The sequence below is a fragment of the Panthera tigris genome, chromosome B2 (assembly GCF_018350195.1).
Source record: "Panthera tigris isolate Pti1 chromosome B2, P.tigris_Pti1_mat1.1, whole genome shotgun sequence".
Classification (NCBI taxonomy): domain Eukaryota; kingdom Metazoa; phylum Chordata; class Mammalia; order Carnivora; family Felidae; genus Panthera; species Panthera tigris.
Window position 1 is genome coordinate 13,450,508 of NC_056664.1, and position 19,484 is coordinate 13,469,991.

A 19,484-nucleotide genomic window follows, 5' to 3' on the forward strand; every position below is an offset into this window, starting at 1 on the left:
TGTCACCGTCCAGTTTTCCCAACACCATTTGTTGCAGAGACTGTCTTTTTTCCGTTGGATGTTCTTTCCTGCCATGTTGAAGATGAGTTGACCATATAGTTGTGGGTCCATTTCTGGGTTTTCTGTTGTGTTCCATTGATCTATGTGTCTGTTTTTGTGGCAGTACCATACTACCTTGATGACTACAGCTTTGTAATATAGCTTCAAATCTGGAATCATGATGCCTCCAGTTTTTTATTTTTCAGGATTGCTTTGGCTATTCAGGTCTTTCGTGGTTCCATGCAAACTTTAAGATTGTTAGTTCCAGTTCTTGTGTGAGACATGCTCGTGGTATTTTGATAAGGCTTACATTGGATGTGTAGATTACTTTGGGTAGCATAGACATTTTAGCAGTGTTTGTTCTTCCAGTCCATGAGCATGGAATGCTTTTCCATTTCTTTGTGTCCTCTTCAGATTCTTTCATAAGTGTTCTGTGGTTTTCAGAATATAGCTCTTTTACCTCTTTAGTTAGGTTTATTCCTAGGTATCTTACTGTTTATAGTGCAATTGCAAATGGGATGGATTCCTTGATTTTTTTTTTTCTGCTGCTTCATTAATGGTATATAGAAATGCAGCAGGTTGCTGCATGTTGATTTCATATCCCATGACTTTACTGAATTCATGTCTTCTATAGCAGTTTTTTGGTGGAGTCTTTTTGGGATTTCTATATAGAGTATCATGTCTGCAAATAGTAGAAGTTTGGCTTCTTCCTTGCCAATTTGAATGCCTTTTATTTCTTTTTGGTGAGAGTGGACATCCTTGTCTTGTTTCTGACTCTAGTGGGAAAGGCTCTCCGTTTTCCCCCCTTGAGGATGATATTATATGGCCTTTAGTGTATGGCCTTTATGATGTTGAGGTATGTTCCAGCTATGCCTATGTTGTTGAGGGTTTTCATCAAGAAAGGATGCTGTATTTTGTCAGATGCTTTGTCTGCATCTATTGAGAGGACCATATGGTTCTTACCCTTTCTTTTATTAATGACAAATCATGTTGATTGATTTGTGAGTATTGAACCAGCCCTGCAGCACAGGAATAAATCCCACTTAATCATGGTGAATAATTCTTTTAATGTACTGTTGAATACAATTTGCTAATATCTTGAGAACTTTTTCATTTATGTTCATCAGGGATCTTGGCCTGTAATTCTCCCTTACACTGGGGTGTTTGTCTGGTTTTGGAATCAAGGTAATGTTGGCTTTTTAGAATGAGTTTGGAAGTTTTCCTTCCATTTCTGTTTTTTGGAACTGTTTGAGAAGAATAGGTACTCACTCTTCTTTAAACGTCTGGTAGAATTCCCCTGGAAAGCCGTCTGGCCCAGGACGATTGTTGAGAGATTTTTGATTACTGATTCAGTTCTGTTTAAATTTTGTTTCTTCCTGTTGTAGTTTTGGTAGTTTGTGAGTTTCTAGAAATTTGTCCATTTCTTCCAGATTGCCCAATTTGTTGGCATATAATTTTTGATAGTATTCTCTTATAATTGTTTGTATTTCTATGGTGTTAGTTGTGATCTCTCCTCTTTGATTCCTGATTTTATCTTTTTTTGGGTCCTTTTCTTTTCTTTTTGATAAGTCTGGCTAGGGGTTTATCAATTTTGTTAATTCTTTCAAAGAATCAGCTCTTTGTTTCATTGGTCTGTTCTACTGTGGAGTTCTTTTTATTTTTATATTGTTTATTTCTGCTCTAATCTTTATTATTTCCCTTCTTCTGCTGGCTTGAGACTGGCTTTAGGTTTTATTTGCTGTTCCTTCTCTAGCTCCTTTAGGTGTAAGGTTTGATTGTGTGTTTGGGACCTTTCTTGCTTCTTGAGATAGGCCTGAACTGCAGTGTACTTTCCTCTTAGGACTGCCTTTGCTGCATCCCAAGGGTTTTGAACTATTGTGTTTTCATTTTTATTTGCTTCCATGTTTTTGTTTTTTTTTTTAATTTGTTCTTTAGTTCCCTGGTTAACCCATTCATTCTTTAGTAGGATGTTCTTCAACCTCCATGTATTTGAGGGCTTTCCAAATTTTTTCTTCAAGTTTTGACTTCAAGTTTCATAGCATTGTGATCTGAAAATATGCCTGGTACGATCTCAGTCTTTTTGTACCTGTTGAGGGCTGATTTGTGATGCAGTACGTCATAGTCCCTCTCTCCCTCTCCTGCCGTCTCCGTTCAGTTCCCAGGCCAGCCCAATATTCCTTGACTCTGTTCTTGCCTTTCTGTCTTCCCTGGTCCTTTCCAGCCCACATCTGTGCAGCCTCAGTTATAGTGATAGCTTCCTAATTAGTCTGTCTACAGTCATGTCCTTCAGACCATTTTTATTACTGGTATTCCTTTTTTTCCCCCTAAAATACAGATATGATTAAGACTTCTCATCATCTTTGAGGTAAAAGCTAAGTTATGGTGGTATGTTAGGTAACAGTAGCATTTACTGGGTACTGGGTACTGTGCTTAAAAACGGTAGTTTGGGGATGCCTGGGTGGCTTAGTAGGTTGAGTGTCTGACTCTTGATTTTGGCTCAGGTCATTTTCTCATGGTTTGTGAGTTCGAGCCCCACATGGGGCTCTGTGCTGTGTGTGGAAACTGCTTAGGATTCTCTCTCTCCCTCTCTCCTCTCCCTCCCCTGCTAAAAAAACTTTTAAAAAAACTTTTTTTTTTAAATTTTTTATTTATTTTTGAAGGAGAGAGAGGGAGACAGAGTGTGAGCAAGGGAGGGGCAGAGAGAGAGGGAGACACAGAATCCAAAGCAGGCTCCACGCTCTGAGCTGTCAGCACAGAACCTGACGTAGGGCTTGAACTCAACGAACTGTGAGATGACCTGAGAGGAAGTCAGACGCTTAACTGATTGAGGCACCCAGGCGCCCCCCCCCGCCAATAAACATTTTTTAAAAACCTGTAGTCTAGGGGCACCCGGGTGGCTCAGTCAATTAAATGTTCAGCTCTTGATCTCAGCTCAGGTCTTGATCTCAGAGTTGTGAGTTCAAGACCATGTTGGGCTTTGTGCTGGGTGTGAAGCCTACTTAAAAAGGTAAAAAAAAGCTGTAGTCTAATTTAACTCAGAGAATTCTCATAATGATGATCTGAATATGCGTACTCTTCTTTTTATCAAGGAAAATCAGACTAAGAGAGCTTAATTTCTTTAAGTGTTTATTTTTGAGAGACAGAGTGTGAGCAGGAGAGGGGCAGAGAAAGAGGGAGACACAGAATCCCAAGCAGGCTCCAGGCTCCCGGCTGTCAGCTCAGAGCCCGATAGGGGGCTCGAACTCACAAACCGTGAGATCGTGACCTGAGCTGAAGTCGGACACCTAACTGATTGAGCCACCCAGGCGCCCCCAGACTAAGAGAGTTGAGATAACTTACCCCGAGCTGCAGAGCCAGAAAGTGGCAAAGCTACACCAGACCAGTGTGTCTCTGACTTAGAAGTCTGTTCATACCCTTTATATTACACCGGCTCCGGGGCCCCTGGGTGGCTCAGTCAGTTGTGAGTGTCTGACTCTGGTTTGGCTCAGGTCAGGGTCCCAGGGTTGTGCTGTAGCCCCATGTTGGGCTTCACGCTCACCGTGGAGCCTGCTTAAGATTCTCTTTCTCTTTCTCTGTCTCTCCCTATTTCTGCCCATCACCCCCTCTCTCCCTCTGTCCCTCTCTCCCACTCGCTCTCCCTCTGTCTCTCTCTAAATAAAATGAAAAAAATATACATCAGATATCAGCTCCACAGAAAGCTATCCACACTGGGATTGGATGCTGTGGAGAATGAAAATAGTCTCGCTTCTCTCCGAACGTTGACCACCTCAGCTCTCGTGACTGCTAATTTTAAAAATGAGCAAGCGTGGTTTTTCAGTAGTGGTACCACTGGATCGTGAATACATTTGGATGTGGAATGCATGATGTTTTTCTTTAACCCACCTTCTACCCTACCAGCCACAGACTCACCACACCTGTGGGGACATACAGTGTCAGGTGTGTGGCTGGCCGTACAATGCCAAGAAACAGCAGACCACTGCCTCGGCAATAGTGAGTGATAGAGTATTCTTTTTTTAGGAAGCTGGGTGGCCACTGTGAATTAAAAAAAAAAAAAATCAGTAATACAAAGGTATTGGATTCTTTTTTTTTTTTTTTAATGTTTATTTTTGAGAGATAGAGACAGAGCGTGAGTAGGGGAGGGGCAGAGAGAGGGGGAGACACAGAATCCGAAGCAGGCTCCAAGCTGTCAGCACAGAGCCTGACACGGGGCTTGAACTCACGAACTGTGAGATCATGACCTGAGCCGAAGTCGGCCGCTTAACTGACTGAGCCACCCAGGCGTCCCTCACTTATCTTGTAATTTAAAAAATCAAGCCATTAGCTGTCGTGGGTTAGTCACTGAACACTTTTCAGTACATCAGTGAGAATAAAGGTGTTGAACAGACTTTGGAACTCACGAGATGTCTTCTGGGGTGTGTTTACATCCGTGATGATGGCTTTCAAGTTTAGTCTCATCAGTTTCTTTTTTTTTATTTTTATTTTTATTTTATTTATTTATTTTTTTTCCATCAGTTTCTTAAAAGAGGAATGTGCTTGCATAGAGCTGAGTGGACCCAAATGATACCCCAAACTTCGGGGGGTGTCTCTGAGTTTAATAAATGTGACTCTGGTATCCAGTAGACTTGGTGGTTTACCCCGCTGCTTTCTCTTGGGGCTGAAGTATCTCAGGTCGGTCACAACTTGCACTTACGGAGGCCGTGTGCCCTTGACCTGCATTCTGGGTACCACAGATGGCACGTGCATAGAGTCCCAGAGAGGCGCGGACTTTCTTCCCCAGTGCTGTCACTTGTCAACCGTGTAGCTTTTCATCCTCAAGCCCGCTCTTCCTCACTATATAATATTCCTTTTCCCTATCTCGTCCTTCTTTATCCTGCTTCCTCCACCCTCCTGTGTCCCCCTCCAAATCAGACAGATTTGAATGGAAAACAGGTCTAGGAAAGTAATTTTCCTATAAGTTTGGGGGGAATTTAATCTACACAAAACTTAGTGCTGCCACCAACCAGCCCATTTCCTAGACCTTCATTATCTTGTTGTGGCAGGGAGGCGGGAGGGAGAATTTTTTTAAATTCTAAATCTTTAATTGCCACTATTCAGGTTCTTTTCAACTTTGGATGCCAATATTGTAGGTTCCTGTCATTTTATTACTTTTTAGGCCGTGCTTTCCCAAAGTAGGTAAGTACATAAAACTATATTAATAGCATGATAAATAAGGACTTAGTGCAGTTTTTATGATAAGTTAGCTGCTTTTCAAGAAGTTTCGTTTTACAGATAAAACAAAATGTTTTATGTTGTGTAATACATCCCCTGGGCAGGATGTGTGTAAGGAGTAAATAACAACAGGGATTTCTAAGATACAGATGGTTTTGAGAAAGTTTACTTCAAGCTAGAAGGCCAACTCTCTTCCTCCCAAGCCTTCCCCCCCATCCACCTTCTGCCCTGTCAGCCACAAACCCAGCAAGCCTGTAAGGATGCACATTTTCATAACTGTGGAATGCTGGGACCTGGTGATAATGCAGACCTGGTGATAATGAGTGGTAGGTGGTCCTTTTTGTGAGATCTTTCCTGTGAACAATTAGTTACGGTGGTCGATTCCATCCATCAGCCATAACAAAGGGAAACTTCAAGTCTGTTCTAGAAAAGTATTGGCTGATCGTTCTTAAAAAAAAAAAAATTACCCCTAAATATTTTCAAATGTGAAGAAAAACGTGAAGAGTTGTACCGCGGTTGGCATTTTGAATGTGATGTCTTGCCATACAGACTCATCGTGTTAGCTTTCTGTCGTGGGTTTGTCCGAGGGGAAGCAGTTTAGTATTTAGAGAAGGTATGCTTCCATCTGTGAGATGATCGTGTTCATGGAGATATTTATCCAGTGGTTCCAATCTATTAAGTTTGCATCTGTGAGTCTGATTTAGTTGATTTCTATACATATACAGATTTAATACATTTTCTGGAACATTCCATAGATTTATATATTAGTATAATGGTTTGTTTTTTTTTTCCTTTTTCATTCTGCCCTTGTAACTCAACCCCTGTAGAGAAAATGATTAAATAGCACTATCACCCTTTGGAAATATTAGTAGATTTTGAGTCTGGTGTTACTTGTTAAATGTTTTAGTTTCAGGGTTCGTTATGCTGAATTTTATAAAGTGCTTGCTGAACTGAGTAAATTTTAAGATACGGTAAAATCTAGAAGAGTATTTCAATTCTTTCTATTTCTGCGACCTTCTGAAAATACTATTAAATTACGAAAAATAAGAGACTCCAATTTTTGGAAATGAAAGTGACAAGTTATTATCAAATGAGATAGTATATGACCAAATGTTTTTATAAAGAATGAAATTCTCTGTAGTTACAGCAAGGGCTTCCTTGAAGAAGCAGATCTTAGTCATTTCGCAGCCACAGTACTTGATAACCTTGATTTTCTGCATGTCGGTTGGGTCTGACCCTGCCCGTGTGCGGTCAGGGTGGTTGAGCCGGGATCTTTGCACATCAGGAGCTCGGCAGTGTAACTGTGGCGTTGATCTCTGTACGGAAATAACTGCATCACAAGGCAGCACGTGACGTTTTAGAAAACTGACAGAGTTAAGCCCTATGGGAGCTTGGGTATGAGGCGATCACCAGTTGGGTGTCAGGGATGTCTTTGTGGAAAAGATGAACTTGAAAGCTGTTTTACAGCGATCATTGTTCCATTTCTAGTAGAGTTTGGAGCGTGACCGGGTGTTAAAACGCCTGTTTAACCTCTTCATTTGGTTGACGGGGAGTGTTACGTAATGGCTAGGAGTAACATGTCTGCCATGTTCTCAGTAAATGTTGGCCATCGTCATCGTAGGTACACTCTCCTTCGAAACGCAGTCCGGTCCCCGCGCCTTCAGAGAGCCTTTGCTGCAGACCAACGTGTCTGAGTTGCCCCCTCCTCTTTATTCCTGTAGAAACTTGGCATTACCAGAGTGATACGTTGTAGGACCGATTTCTGTTGTTGCATTATTACTTCTGTGTCTCCTTTGAGGTTATGGAGCATGCATATTCCAAACTTCACATTATTTCTAGTGTCTAAGGCTCGATAAACATTTTGCTGAATGAGTGACTGAACACAACAAAGATTACATGCCATATAAGAAAAGGGATACAAGGTTGATAACAGTGATCATGGAGAGAAATGGGTGCATTCAGGATATGTTTTGGGATACAAGTGACAAGGTGTCCTGATGGATTGGACGTGAAGAGTGAAGGCATGGATAAGCCAAACTTGAGGAATATGGTAATGCCATTAATGGACATGCAGGAGGAGACTGGCGGAAGAATAGGCCGTTGTGTAAATGCTGTCTGAGAAGCCTGGTCTACTTGAGTAGAGGTGTTGAACCGCAGTTGCATATGAGAGAGAACAGATCTGTAAATCAAGAAGTCAGCATACAGATAGTATTTAAGGCTGCGTAGCTGGATGAAGTTACCTTGTTAGGGAATGTAAGCGAAAGAGAAAGGGAGCCCCCAACCAGTCTTGCAGTGAGAGTGTAGTGGTCTGGAAGAGGTGGGGGGGGGGGGTGGCTAGCAGAAGAATCCAAGGAAGAGAGAGAAACTAGAGGAAACTTTCTCAAGGGATTGCCAGTTGGGTCGAATGCTGCTGAGGGATTCAGATGGAAAGTTAGAAGTGATCTCTGCATTTGGCAACATATGATTGTTGGTGACCTTGACAGTGCAGTGGTGGTGTCTGGAGGCCAGGTTGGAATCTGTCCAAGACTGGGAAGCAAGGAAGTACAAATCTGGAAGAGCTAGAGTTTTGAGTAGCCTACTCAGCGGGTGGGAGTCCTGTCTTTCAGCATCGCCAGATTATTTCATCGGATTCCAAACTGAACTCATGCCCTGCCCTCCAAAGTCTGTTCCCCTTCCTGAGTGTTCTGCTCTTAATGGATTCGCCTGCCTTCCAGGGGTCCAGACCGGAACCCGCTGGATGAATGTACTCCTCTCCTCCCTCCGTGGATCCCTGTGGGATCGGTTGCCCAGACTGTTGAGTCTTCTCCGTGGCGTTTTCAAACGGACCTCCTCCTGTTCGTCGCCTTTGCCACTGATGTTGCTCTTCCCAGGCACTAATTAGCTCTTCTTCAAACTCCTCCGATAGTTTCCTGAGCGCTGCCTGCTTTTGTTCTTCCCCTTGTCACTGGATCTATCCGTCACAGCTAGAATGTTCTTCCTAAAGCGCAGCTTTGCTCATGCTATCCTGCTAAAAATAAAACCAGATCCGTTTAGCCTGGCACTCGGAACCCTCTACCTTTTTAACTTTCTCTCCCACTCTTTCCGTTCGCTCAGCCTGCCGTCCTCCAGTGTTTGCTCTTGCCTGAATGCAGAGCCTGCATCATGTGGCCTCCATGTCTGCAGTTTCACTGTCGCGTCTGCTCGGCCCGGCACGCCTTGCCCTCTCTTCTCTTATGTCTGTTATTTCCAGGTGCTTAGTACTGCCGATAAACGTGGACTCTGCCCTAAAAACTAGGAGATTTCAAGGCTTTTTTCAAAGCCACTGCTTTGTCAGTTCTTTATTTGATTTCAATAAATAAAATTTCAATAAAATAAAGATTTTATTCAATAAAATAAAATCTTTACTTGATTTCAGAGCCACTGCTTTGTCAGTTCTTTAAAAGTTCCAGAACGCTGGGCCCCTGGGTAGTTCAGTCGGTTAAGCGTCTGACTTAGGCTCGGGTCATGATCTCACGGGTCATGAGTTCGAACCCCGCATCGGGCTCTGTGCTCACAGTGCAGAGCCTGCTTAGGATCCTCTGTCTCCCTCTCTCTCTGCCCCTCCCTTGCTCGTGCTGTCTCTGTCTCTCTCAGAGATGAATAAACATTTTCTAAAAATTTTGTTTTTAATTTTTTTTAATGTTTATTTATTTTTGAGACGGAGAAAGAGCACGGGTGGGGGAGGGGCAGAAAGAGAGGGAGACACAGAATCTGAAACAGGCTGCAGGCTCTGAGCTGTCAGCACAGAGCCCAACGTGGGGCTCGGACCCACAAACCGTGAGATCATGACCTGAGCCGAAGTCGGACGCTTAACCGACTGAGCACCCAGGCGCCGCTCACTGTTAACCAATTTTTAACGAAAGTTCCATTAACACTGATCTTTCCTTTAAACCACACCTATCCTTCCCTTTGCTACCTCGGCCAGTCTTCTTTTTTAGGAAATGGGCACAGGAATGATTTAACGTCTGGAAGGAAGTTTTTTGGAGATTTAACGAACAGTTGTGGGTCATGATAGTCCATAAATAGGGGATGCGTATGCAGCGCGTGCTGCTAGGCTTCTCCCCTTTTCTCTTGACTTTTCTCTTGACGTGAGGAGGCGGCCCAAAGCTGGGGAGGTGAGCATGGGCCTCCTCATGAAGGGCCACGTCCCTCTATCGGGTGGCCACCCATCGATGAAACAGACGTGGGATTATGTGTCTTGTAGCTGTTACCGTTTGGGGATGTGGGGGTGGGGGAGAGAAAGTCTCTGAAATTATTACTCTTGAGTTCTGGCTTTTGAAAACAGAAGGTACCTTACAGGAATTTTGCTCACTGTTACATATTCTAAAAGGTGGAAAGCCAGTGCACTCTGAAGCCTATAGTCAAAGAAAGACTTACTCGTTAGAATATGGAGCTGAGGGCTCTTTCACCTTTTCCACCCATCAGCGGGCTTAGAGAATCGCTCCTGTGAGGGCATCGGTGGGGAGTAAATTGAAGGTGTCTTTGCAAGATGTTCTCTTACATCTTGCCTTTTGGTTACGTATTTTCAGCTTCTTCCCATCATCAGAGGATAAAGTAAGTCTTAGGCATGTTTAACTTGACCTAAATAATCTTTCCAGAATGAAGTGGGACTATGGGCTGAAGGAAAACAATTGCACTTTCTTTTTTTTTTGTTTAAAGACGGGATTGAAAATAACCGTCTTTGTCTTAATGAACTGTGGCACTGGAGCATTGTTACAAGGAGTCAGTGTGTTTTCAGAAAAGAGGAGGGAGGTGACCATCTGACTTCAGAGCCTTCCCTTGGCTGTGACAAGTGTATTCTGTGTTTGGCCTTCCGGCAGGCAGCTTGCCCGTCCCCTCCACCAGCTGTTAATTGTAGTCAACTATTTTGGAACATGAGGGGTATTGTAATTAGTAGTGTGGAGAGTGGATTTGGGAATTCAGAATATCCCTAGGTTTTAGTAAAGCCCAGAGTGCAAATAAAGATGAACGTCTCCTATTTTGAGGGGATAACAAGCTTTTACTAAATAAATTTACCTCCCCAAATTACTTTTTATTTTTATTGATCATGATGAAAAATATAGTTATGAGATTATGAAGGAAAACCTGAAAAAAACTTGCTATGTCAAAAATGTTCTGTTTTATGATTGTTTATCTGTTTTCTGCTGTTGTGCATTTCCCCAGGAAACTTGGTCTTTCAGGATCCTTAATTGACACTGACAGAATTACAAACCGGACAGTTTCCTGGAGGCTTGGCCCTTTTGTGTCAGGATGAGCTATGGACCGCAGTCCTTTGATATGTGCTTTTCTCTTTCACTTAAAAGGGGAAATAACGGCACCTATTCTGGATGACTTTTAACTAACGGGTCTTAAAAATCTATTATTTAATATTGATCAGTGGAGGGAAAATTGTTAAGTGCTTTTATAAACTGACTCTTATATATATGAGATGGTTCATAGCTGGCATAAAAATACCTTTTTTTTTTTTTTATATAAGTGTTTCAGTGTTTTAATTCTTTAAATTCTGGCAGGATTTTGTTTTAAGCCATTAATAAGGTAATAGCAGAAAAACTGAAAATAGTAGCTTTAGACTAATTGTATTGATAATTTCAGTAACGTATATGTGAACATCCAGAAATACCACTCTGGGCTTTTATTTAGTTAGTTAATTTATTTATTTGATTTACCTTTTTAAGTAGGCTCCATGCCTGTTGTGGAGCCCAACATGGGACTTGAAGTCAAGACCCTGAGATCATGGCCTGGCTGAGATCAACAGTCGGATGCTTAACCAACTAAGCCCCCCAGGTGCCCCTCTGCGCCTTTGAAGTGTATACATTTTTATTATAGTCTAAGAGCAGTTTCCATTGGGAATAGATGACTTTAAAACCAAAAATACATTTTCTTACCAGACAGAAAAGCCAGACTCTTAAACACAGAAAAGAACAAAATGATGGTTTGTTGCCAGAGGGGAGTTGGGTAGAGAGATAGGTGCAATAAATAAAGGGGATGAAGAGGGACAAATTTCCAGTTACAATTTTTTTTTGATGTTTGTTAATTTTTGAGAGAGCGAGTGAGCGTGAGCTGAGGAGGGGCAGAGAGAGAGAGGGAGACACAGACTCTGAAGCAGGCTCCAGGCTCTGAGCTGTCAGCACAGAGCCCGATGTGGGGCTTGAATTCATGAACTACGAGATCATGACCTGAGCCGAAGTTGCCACGCTCAACCCAGCAAGCCACCCAGGCACCCCCAGATTTCCAGTTATAGAATAAATAAGTCACAGACATGAAAAGTACAGCATAGGGAATATAGTCAATAATATTGTAATACTGTTGTTTGGGGACAGATGGTGATGGCATTTATTGTGGTGAGCCTTGAGTGATGTGTAGGATTGTGGAATCATTATGTTGCACACCTGAAACTAATATAATGCTGTATGTTAATTATACTTCAAATAAATAAAATTCACATTTTCTTCTTTTTTTCTACAGGAAGGAACTTGAAACCTTCAAAGGTAATTTTGTGTTTAATTCTCCCCTTTAAAGTAAATGAGAGTTAATTGATGTCAGATGTTCTCTCTTGATGATGAACTCATTCCTTTTTCTCTAAATCAGACAGTTTACATTAAAAAAGTTTGCTCAGTACTGTTTTTGTAAGTTTTATTCAATCACAAGTTGTTCTGATACCCTCTTTGAGCTATAACACATACACTCAGTGAGAGTTTTGCTAATGACCATTGTAAGTAATATGTCAGGATGGCATGGACCTAACTTTGAGGTTGTTGCGAATCGCGGTTGAAGAAGATTCTGGTTTCCCTTGTGAAAGTGTGGGCCACGTGGAGAGGGCATGGTGGTAAGATAGAGATGTGCTTCTGCAGTTGATCTAATAGTCGCTTGAACCCCCAAGAGGCTCTGAGTGCCGGGTCCTGCTCTGCCGCTGTCTTGTAGCTTCGGGTAAATCTCTTACCTTTTTCAGGCTTAGTTTCTCTGTCTGTAAAATCAGAAGCTCCGCTGAACGGTTTCCTGAGATACCCGAAGCACCCAGATTTTCATTTTAGGGAACTGGCGAAGCTGAGGCCCTGAAAAAATGACCTGTGGTCACGTTGACCCTTACTGGTCATGGGGCAACAACAGTCACAAAGGAAGAAAACCACAAACTTTCCAGCAACTCACAGCCCTTCCGATGTGCTGTTTTTTCACTTACCGATTAGCAATTACGTAGTGAAGTCACTATTCTCAGAGAGACTCTTTTCAGTAACTAGGAAGGCTTTGAATTATTGCCCTTTATATTACACATTAAGCTAGGTTTATGCCTATTATATTTCACATATAAGCGAGTATTGACCAAGATTTACTGAATGACTGAAGATTTTGCAGTATATCACTTACCGCTGAATTGTTTATGTGTATGGTCTGTTTGGATGCTTTGGGAAAATAACTAATCTTCAGGATAAAAGGTATAAAGGCTATTCCTGCTGTGACTCTAATTGAACAGACTTGTTTTGGCTGGATTCCTGTTTGACTCTAGTTACAGTAAATGATTGAGTTCGTGGCTGGTGTGTTGAGGGCAATGTTAAATGATGATGTGATATAATGTGTTTATCATGGTTTTCATTATTCCTAATCAATTTGTGCACCAGGACTCAATATATATTATTTTATATCAGTGTTTAAAATAAGATTTGAAATCCTCCTAAAGTGTTCTTTTCCCTCTCATTTAGTTGACTAGCATCTTATATAACATTAGGAGAAGAAAAAAAACCAATCAAGTTAATAGTGAAAGACAGGCAAGAACACAGATGATGCAAAAATGTCAACTTCAGTTCTGTCTCAGTACTGAGGCCTTTTTTCCTTTCTTTCTTTCTTTCTTTTTTTTTTTTTGTACGACAACGTTCACAGTGAGAGACCAGACATTTTCAAAAGGTTCAATAGTGTTACATATTACCCAAGACAATAATTCAGTTTATGCCACAGTATCTTACACACACACACACACACACACACACACACACACACACACCTGAATATGATATATTTAACAGCACGTCTCACCCACCCATAGGCCAATTAAAGCTCTCACATTTGAACAAACTCTAAATTGATTATTGTATCATATCTAGATTTTTTAGTACCAATATTCATTAAAAGTTCTTTCCTATGGAGTGGTTTGCTAATATTTCAAAAGCATGAGGAGCATATAATAAGAAAAAAGAAATGGAACTGCTCTTCAAAGACAGTAATGGAAGAAAAAGAAAGAAAAACATACAAACAAATTGTAACAATTTATTTTTCAGACGTTGTCTTTCTTTTTCCTTTATAGGTTACAGGAAAGCAAAATATGTTACTTCCTCTAATGGTCTTATTTAACTCCTGTACTTGTATTTGGAAGCTTTTTTGTAAATAGGTGAGAAGCTCACTTTGGGGAACAAAAACAAAATTAGTAGCCCCCCAAAGTTGGTGGTATAGATCAATGTCATGCAAGTTCTGGATTCTTCTTTCTGTACTCCGTGGATGTTAGTGAGATGAGTGCCCCTCTCACAGGTACCACATGTAGCACATTTCTACAATACTAGAAACTGGTAACTTATTGTTAATTTTTTTTTTTTAATATTGGCAACAGGAAGGTTTTCTGTGTTCCCTGAAGATTACGTTTTTAAAAAACCTTTTGATGATAGTCACTTGAATATTAAACAATCAAAAAAGGAGGGTAGGATCTCAGAAATCTTAATTTTTAATTTTCACTGGGGAAGGCATTCCGTTATCATAAGTATGTGTAGAATAAATAAGTTTTTCACAGTCCTTAAGGATGTACAAAATTTGCCATGAATAGACATGCCTCTCTGTTAGGATTATTTATAATTTTTACATTTTAATTTTTAAAATAGCTCATTGTTCCATGTATAAATCTACAAATCTCTCTTAAGATTTTTAAAGGATTATGTCTAGAAATATTGTGCCGCTTGCCTCTGTAATTCCTGACTTAACGTGGCTTTGCTAGGCAGGCTCGTTCTTCTGCCTTCACTTGGGTGCCTCAAGATTAGGCAGATTAACCAGTTTAACCATCGTTCTCCATGAAATATACCGACCGATGCCCACAGCATGCTGAATCCTCATGGCTGGTAGGCTACTCACCAGTCCACCCAAATGTTTTTATTTCTGCTAGTTGCATTGAATGCTTACCCAGAGTGAGTAGTTTGCTCTTGAACTCATTTATACTTGTACTTGTTTTATAATCTGTAGTTTAATTAAATATCAGAAAAAAAAAAAAAACGATGAAACCTCAGTGTTAAGGAGAACTGTTGGTAAGAAAACAAAGTTGACAGCTTTGGAAGACTTAGTATAGGTAAATAGATTTTTTTTAATTGCTACAAAAGGTAAAATTCAAGACAGAAAAGAATTGGGGAAAAATAATAAAAATCCTGAGAGGTTCTGCACACAGATTGTTTCACACATCTTAAATTCCTGCTGTGCTTTTAAAAATACACTGGAAATTTTATTCATTGTAGTATGGATGGCTTATGTGAGAATTTTCAATCAGTGGACCTATCTGTGCTCAAAGAATTCATGAATAGAAGTATGGTTGCATTTTTTTTTACTATGGTTGTATTTTATATTACAGTGTATATGTGTTTTTAATGGATTCCTGTATTATCTGCTTTTTAAAAAATTAAATGACCAACATGGGATCCAGTTGTATCATGTAAGAGGATGTCCATTGTAATCTTCTTAATACAAAATTATCCAGCCTTGTCAGAAATGTGACTGACAGTGTGAAAACATGCCAGGACTTAGGAGTTATCACTATCACAGTGAGTGGATCATCATGAGAACATGTGGGGGAAAGCAGCTAAGGCCAGCCTGATACAGTGATCACAATTATGGCTTAGCGCTGGGAAGCAAAGCCATGAAAGAGCTAGGGCTGGAGTGGGCAAAGATATGAGAGGAAGACTGAGACAATTTAGTGATAAGGAAGGACATAGAGGGGAAAGTTTAAAGAAGTGGTTATCAGTGATTTAAGTACTACAAGGAAGTTGAGCAGAATGGGGAAATCCCATTGGATTTGACAGTGAACAGATTGTCAGATTGGTAATCGGTGACCCGAAAGAGCTATTTGTAAGGGGGAAATCCAGATTGTGAATCAGTAGTGTACGAGAAGTTAGGATATAAAGGTGATGTGAACTCAGCATTCTTCCTTGAATGAAAGGAAAGAAATAAAAAAGTAACGTGAGACAGAATCAGGTCAAGGTCAGGGGAGAAGGTGAAATTGAGATGTTAAGGAGTTGAGTAAGATCCTAGAGAAGATGGAAAGCAGTGATATCCAGATGAATTACCCTTGGGAAGGATCCAGGGATTATCTCTTTCCCTGAAACCTTACAGAAGGAGAGATGCCTGGTAATATGGGGGAAAAGTTGACATGGAGAGAGGAAACAATTTTTTGGAGAATCCATTTAGGGTAAGATGGTCTGAATTTTGTAGGACTAGGCCCAGAAGTAGCAATAAAAACTGAAACAAATACGCTTTAGTGAACACAGGGTTGGGAATTGGGAGGGTGCATATGGTGAATCAGCAGTGCTTGATAATCTTGGAAACTAATGAGAGCAGGGTTAAAATGACTGGCTGTGGAATTCAGGCTGGAAGGGAGAGGCCTGGCTAGACCAGTTAAATAAACAGGATCTGAGGCACGGGGGATGGGGTGCACCATAAAGACGGAGAACAACAAAGCAGTGGTTGAGGTGGATCTTGTGGTCAAAGAAGGAATTTCAGTTTGAGATCTTAGCGGTGGAGCAGGTTCCCAGGGATGATGGCTAATTTGAGTAAAACTAGAAGTCACAAAATTGTAGAGGTTACCTGAATCAGAGAGTTCTGAGACCTTTGGGAGTCTCAAGTGTTTGGATGACTCTTCTGGCTTGCAGCCCTTAGCACGTTATAAATCTGGATTATGACAGATAGTAAACTTGGGGAGAGCTTGTTGATTCCATTCAAGAGTTAGCTTAACAGGAGCTCCTGGGGGGCTCAGCCAGTTAAGCGTCCGATTCTTAGTTTCAGCTCAGGTCACGATCTCACAGTTCCTGAGTTCGAGCCCCACACCGGGCTCTGTGCTGACAATGTGGAGCCTGTTTGGGATTCTCTCTCTCCCTCTCTCTCTGCCCCTCCTGTGCACGTGCACGCTCTCTCTCTCTCTCTCTCTCTCTCTCTCAAAATAAATAAATAAACTTAAAAAAGAGTTAGCTTAACATGTGAGGCACAACTGTTCAGCTGCTGTTTGGCAGTATTTAAGTGGGGGAGACTCTGTTTGAATCCTGTCATTGTCCTCTGTCCTCAAGGAGCTAAGCCCTGTGGCAACCCTTGCAGGATAGAGAGGCAAATACGTATGCTTAATACAATGCAAAGAATATTATAATAGAAATAAGCACACTAAGGCAGGAATAATGGACTATTTAGAGAGAGGCAGCCGCACTTGAGCTGGATCTGAATGAAGAGTACTTACCAGGTCGAAAAGGGTGATAAGGACATTGCAGAAAGAGGAAAGAACAGTTGCAGAGATGTGGAGATGTTTATTTCAAGAACACAAGTGAAGATTTAACTTCTTGTTCAATGAGGGAACTACAAATAATTTGTTAACAGCTAAAGCATATGGTGTGTGGGGCTGAAGTAGTGAGGGACAAAGTGGGGATGTAGGCAGGGAACAAATGATACACAGCCTTAAATGTCATACAAAGGAGGTTAGGCTTTTTCCTTTGGGCTGGGGGTCTCCAAGGAGGGATGTGACCGTGCAGAAGCATGGGAGTGCAGAAGAGAGCTGGAACTTCCCCTTGTTTCTGTTTTACGTCGTCCTTTTAAATTTCCATTTTTGTGTAGGTTATAGAACACACTGGTACAGGAACTCATATCTGTCTTATATAAATGTATGCGTTTGGGGTCCACGTAAAGGTTCTTAACTCATGGTGGAGGTACATGGGCTCAGAGGAGGGAGGGTACTGCTGTAGCTGGTAGGCACAGGGTGGGCCTGGGGGGACCCAAAGGGTTTTCGTTAGGCTGGTAGAATCAGATCTGCATGTGAGAGCAAGCGTTCTGGTATCACATGAAAGATGGGTTGGAAAGAGCAAGTCTCCAGTAAGAGATTCACTGGGAAACTTAAAAGATTTGGATTTGAGGCAGTGGTAGATTGGAGAGAGACACAGGAACAAAAAAACTGGGTGGGTGGAATAAAAAGACTTTTCTAACTGTGTAGGGTTCCTCTTAGACTTCTGGCCAGGGCATTTGCACAGGTTACGTGTTTTCCTTCAAGAAATATAATACGGGTCAAAGCAGGTTTGGGAGGGAATGGTAGTGAATTTGGCTGATTTGGGTGGGGGAGAGGGATGTAAAAGTATCAGTTTTGCAGGCAAGTTCCCAATAACCCCATAAAACTTTTTGGTATCCAATCGATTGAGAAATGATTTTTAAGAACAATCTTATTGAGGTTCGATTTGTATACTACAAAATTTATCCATCTTTAAATGTACAATTCAGTGATTCTTTTTTTTTTTTTAGTGTTTATTTTTGAGACAGAGAGAGACAAAACATGAGTAGGGGAGAAGCAGAGAGAGAGGGAGACACAGAACCCGAACCAGGCTCCAGGCTCCAGGCTCCGAGCTGTCAGCCCAGAACCCAACGTGGGGCTCAAACCTATGAACTGTGAGATCTTGACCTGAGCTGAAGTCGGACACTTAACCGACTGATCCACCCAGGCACCCCTTGTGAATTTCTTTAAAAAAGGAAGAATGCTGTGATCTGGATAGGGATTGTGTTGAATGTATAGATCAATTTGGCAAGAATTGCTGTTTTAATTTTGAGTCTTCCAATGCATGAACAAGGACTGTGTCTCCCTTTATTTAGATCTTTGATTTTTCTCAGCAGTGTTTTATTTTCCATAGAAGTCTAGGACTTTTGTTAAATTTATCCCTAAATATTTTATTCTTGTTGAGTGAATTCTGTCTTGATCATATTAAATTTGAGGTGTCTGTGAGACATTACAGGTAGAGGTGTCCAATGAGTCATTGGGCCTCGAGAGAGAAAAATCTGAGCTATATTTGGGAGCATATAGGGGAGTTTGGCTGAAGTTGCCCACAGAGAGCCGGCAGAACCCAAAAGAAGATGATCGTGGATAGAAATCTAGGAAGCACTAACATTCACCAGACAAGCACACGAAGGGAACTTATAATTGACCCGTGGACAACATGGGGGATAGGGGCATCGACCGCCTGCGTGATTGAAAATCTGTGTATGACTTTTGACTCCCCCTTGAAGCCTAACGGACTTCTGTTGATCAGAAGCCTTACCCATAATATAAATAGTTGCATGTTATATATATTATATAATGAATTCTTGAAGTAAGTGAGAGAAAAGAAAATGTTATTGAGAAAATCATGAGGAAGAGTAAGTACATTTACACTACTGTACCGGATTGATGGAAAAATAATCACCCGTAAGTAGATCCATTCCATTCAAACCCACGTTGTTCAAGGGTCAGCTCTACTGCTTATAATGGAGGCTGAGGGCAGTCGGCCACAGAGATGAGGGAAGACTGTGGTATTCCTAAACAGAACGTTCAAGGAAATGCCAAGAAGCAGTGTCATACTATTGTAGAGAAAGCAAAGAAAAGGGTCATTTAATCGGGCAACTGGAGGCTGATTGGTGAGGTAACTGGGAACGGTGTCAGCAGCATGGGTGTTCGTGTGCGACGGGGGCAGTGGAAACTGAGCGGTGGAGGATTGAAGGGTGAGGGGAATGTTCTGTCTTGTTCACCCCTGTGAGCTGGGCGCTTGGCACATTGGTGGTTATTAGATAGTCGAACAAGTGAAAAGTAGCTAGAATGCTTTCAAAAGCCAGGCTCCGGGGAGGAAAGAAGAGAGGTTAGAGGACAGGGTTAGGTTCAAAGGAGGACTTGTTGTTTGTTTTTTAAATTTGTGAGAAACTTGAGTCTGTCTGTATGAAAGGGGAGGAGAGGCTGAGGCTGAAGGGGGGACGGGGCGGCGGTGGGGGGGGGGGGGTGGCTGGCAAAGCTGGACTCAGAGCCGACCAGAGGGAGTGGGTTAGAGCATCCTCTTCTGAAACAGGCAGACACTGTTGACAAGTGTCTGTAACTGTCGGAATCGTCATGATTTAAGATACTTATTAAGAACATATAGCACATTCTAAGCCAGTGGTGAGTGTCGCTGAATTTGAAGAAACCTTTAGGCTGAATTTATGTTAAAAGTGAAGCG

At 41.5% G+C, this 19,484-nt stretch overlaps 1 protein-coding gene across 8 annotated transcripts in view; it reads left to right on the plus strand.

Annotated features, from left to right (window-relative positions):
• The window catches only part of DTNBP1 (dystrobrevin binding protein 1), a 131,509-nt gene that overhangs the window by 59,595 nt on the left and 52,430 nt on the right, over positions 1-19,484 (plus strand). For all 8 annotated transcript variants that reach the window (XM_042985676.1, XM_042985679.1, XM_042985677.1 and 5 more), the window contains one exon: positions 11,731-11,753. In XM_042985676.1, the coding sequence (XP_042841610.1) occupies positions 11,731-11,753 (23 nt within the window). The remainder of the gene's footprint in view (positions 1-11,730; positions 11,754-19,484) is intronic.